The 2509-nt window shown below is 34.6% G+C and overlaps 1 protein-coding gene across 3 annotated transcripts; it reads left to right on the forward strand.

Annotated features, from left to right (window-relative positions):
- Positions 1–271: 271 nt before the first annotated feature.
- LOC122024432 (myb-related protein 2-like) lies at positions 272–1866 on the forward strand. 3 transcript variants are annotated; one of them, XM_042583060.1, is made up of 7 exons: positions 272–441; positions 514–718; positions 802–878; positions 971–1028; positions 1091–1181; positions 1259–1328; positions 1479–1862. In XM_042583060.1, the coding sequence occupies exons 1-7, from the start codon at positions 400–402 to the stop codon at positions 1506–1508; spliced, it is 573 nt and encodes a 190-aa protein (XP_042438994.1). In that variant the 5' UTR covers positions 272–399; the 3' UTR covers positions 1509–1862. The 3 variants fall into 3 exon arrangements, with proteins under 3 accessions (XP_042438994.1, XP_042438993.1, XP_042438995.1); XM_042583059.1 differs by having other exon boundaries at positions 1259–1866; XM_042583061.1 differs by having other exon boundaries at positions 274–441; positions 1269–1866.
- Positions 1867–2509: the final 643 nt, after the last annotated feature.

Below are 2509 nucleotides of genomic sequence, written 5' to 3' on the forward strand. Positions count from 1 at the left end.
CTTTTATGAAAGCGAATGGATATTTATGGATCTATTCTCCTGCACATGCGATGCGACTAGTTAAAGTTGTTCCATGAAAAAGTTTCTTCTGCAGAATGAGTGCAAACTTTAACTTCATGAATTGAAAACTAAAGCTCCAGCACATGGTCCATATTAAAGGAAGGACAATATCTCTTTTTGGGTTTCTCTGAAGATCGGATAGACTTAACTGCTTTATTCAAATAATTCCAAATTCTCTTTTGCAGTTGGCTTATAAAGAGTTTTGTACCATCCTTCAGCTGCAAGAGAAGTAGACGAGTCTTTGGGAAAATGATAGATCATAGATGTGCATGTCCTGGCATTCCAGAAATACGAAGTAGATGAATCTAAAGCGACAAGTTTCAGCTACTCAAAGATCTGATGTGCATAGGATTACCTGAAACAAAGGCAACAATAGATAAGGTAAGAAAAAGGAAAAGGGAAATCTTTGCTTCTATTTGATGATTGATGTGCATACTATTTCTTACCAAGCAGAAGATGTATCATCAAGGCCACAACAACGTCGTTTCTTCTAGGGAAGCATTTCCTCCAGAGAGGCATTTGTTATTGCAACAATGGGGGAGCATTCCAGACGAATCGGGACTAGTGCTATCGACTGATGCAAAGCCAAGGTTGAAGTGGACACCTGAACTCCATGATAAATTCATAGAAGCAGTTAATCAACTTGGCGGAGCAGACAGTAAGTATACAAGAAAAATATATATAGAGCCAAGGCAACATACTTTGCATGATAGCAAACTAACTTGCTTAAGTGTAATGCAGAGGCAACACCAAAAGCAGTCATGAGACTCATGGGCATTCCTGGACTGACACTGTATCACCTAAAAAGCCATCTTCAGGTCCTGACTAACTAATTCCTTAATTCTTCTTCCTTAGCTTTTCTTTATTCATTTTTATATTTGAAGACTATGCTTCTCTTGTTGAATTGCAGAAGTACAGACTCAGCAAAAATCTTCAACCTCAAGCAAACATGGGAAGTACTAAGAGTGGTAAGAGCAAATCCAAATTTATCAAACATAATGAGCTTGCAAGCTAATACATAATGCTGCAGTTGTAGGTTGTCAGCTAGCAGCAGAAATGACAGATGAAGGTAATAATAATATATCAGCCGTTACCAATACAAATATTGTTCCCCAGCCCAAGTAAGAGAACATCAACACTCATTTAATCTGATGATAATAATAATAAAAAATCTACAACTAAAAGAGCGCCATTTCAGGCCTATTCAGATAAATGAAGCACTTCAAATGCAAATTGAGGTACAAAGACAGCCACAAGAACAACTGGAGGTAAATTTTAGTCAACACGTAGTGTTAAGATTAGATCCATGATACCTTATTTGAGTTGATAAGAATTTAACAGTTCTTATTTGTATCAATATTCTAAAAATGTCTGCATATAGTTATTGCAAAGTACCTACTGACTGACTGGTTTTGTAGAATGAAAATTGGAGCAAGCATCATTTATAACAATAAATCGTCCTAGTTGTTTTGATGAACTTCAGTTAAATGATATAGCCACGGGAAATAGTTCAAGGGAATGGTTAAAACCATAAATCAAGAAAGAGAAAATATGCCCATCATCCATGTCAAGATGGAACGGTAACAAGACAGAAGATATGAAACAGTTTGGATGTAGCGTGGCAGACACCCTGAGCTTTGATGGATTTTTTTTTGTTCATTATATCATGTTTTATTTGTAATTTGTAGAAGCCTCAAAGGAAGAAAAGTGTTGCAAAAAGAAATAATCCGGTCTTGCCATCAAATGTGTCATGGTCATTACATTTATTGTACTGTTACTCTATGCGTGTTTTGGACAGCCCCGAAAAAAGTATATCAATTGTTTTTTATCATGATTTCTTTGACAATGAGTACGAACTGCTAGTGAGCATTGAAGACATCACACCTTTTTATGAGTTGGAGCCAATATCTGCTAATTGTCTTGTTGCTTACATGTGGTAAGTTTTCGCATTACTCATTTTTTTCCCTTTTATTTGTATTAACATAGTAACATTATTTTGCTTAAATGGAAGGTTTGTATATTATATATACACACATATGTTTACTTATGATGAATTTAAAAATATTTAACTGTGCATTATTCGTTGTATTAACATAGTAACATTTTTTTATAATTGCATTTAAATTTTTATTATGTTGAACTACATACTTTGTTGATGACTCCTTGAGCATAATACTACTGTGGCAGAAGTACATTGGAAATTCATTGTTGATGACAAATTTTTGTTTCCTACTTCCATCTTGTTGGAGCTTGCAAGTATCATCGCGAATGACAATTATGATGCTTCATCAAGCTCAACTATGTTAATCTATATGCATGTTAGTGATTGCTTGAGAATGAAATGAAGAGCTTGTAAAGGTATTTCGTGTATGATCCATAGTATATTGATATAGAAAATATCTATATACTGCAGTTTGATTTCTTAATAGTTCGGTGTATGATCCATAGT

Source organism: Zingiber officinale, chromosome 9B (genome assembly GCF_018446385.1).
Source record: "Zingiber officinale cultivar Zhangliang chromosome 9B, Zo_v1.1, whole genome shotgun sequence".
Taxonomy (NCBI): Eukaryota; Viridiplantae; Streptophyta; class Magnoliopsida; order Zingiberales; family Zingiberaceae; genus Zingiber; species Zingiber officinale.

Coding starts and splice junctions, on each gene's coding strand:
- LOC122024432 (XM_042583059.1), top strand. CDS start 400: ATGTGCATAGGATTACCTGAAACAAAGGCAACAATAGATAAG. Junction 1,029..1,090: donor CATGGGAAGTACTAAGAGTG/GTAAGAGCAAAT, acceptor ATAATGCTGCAG/TTGTAGGTTGTCAGCTAGCA. Junction 1,182..1,258: donor AATATTGTTCCCCAGCCCAA/GTAAGAGAACAT, acceptor GCGCCATTTCAG/GCCTATTCAGATAAATGAAG.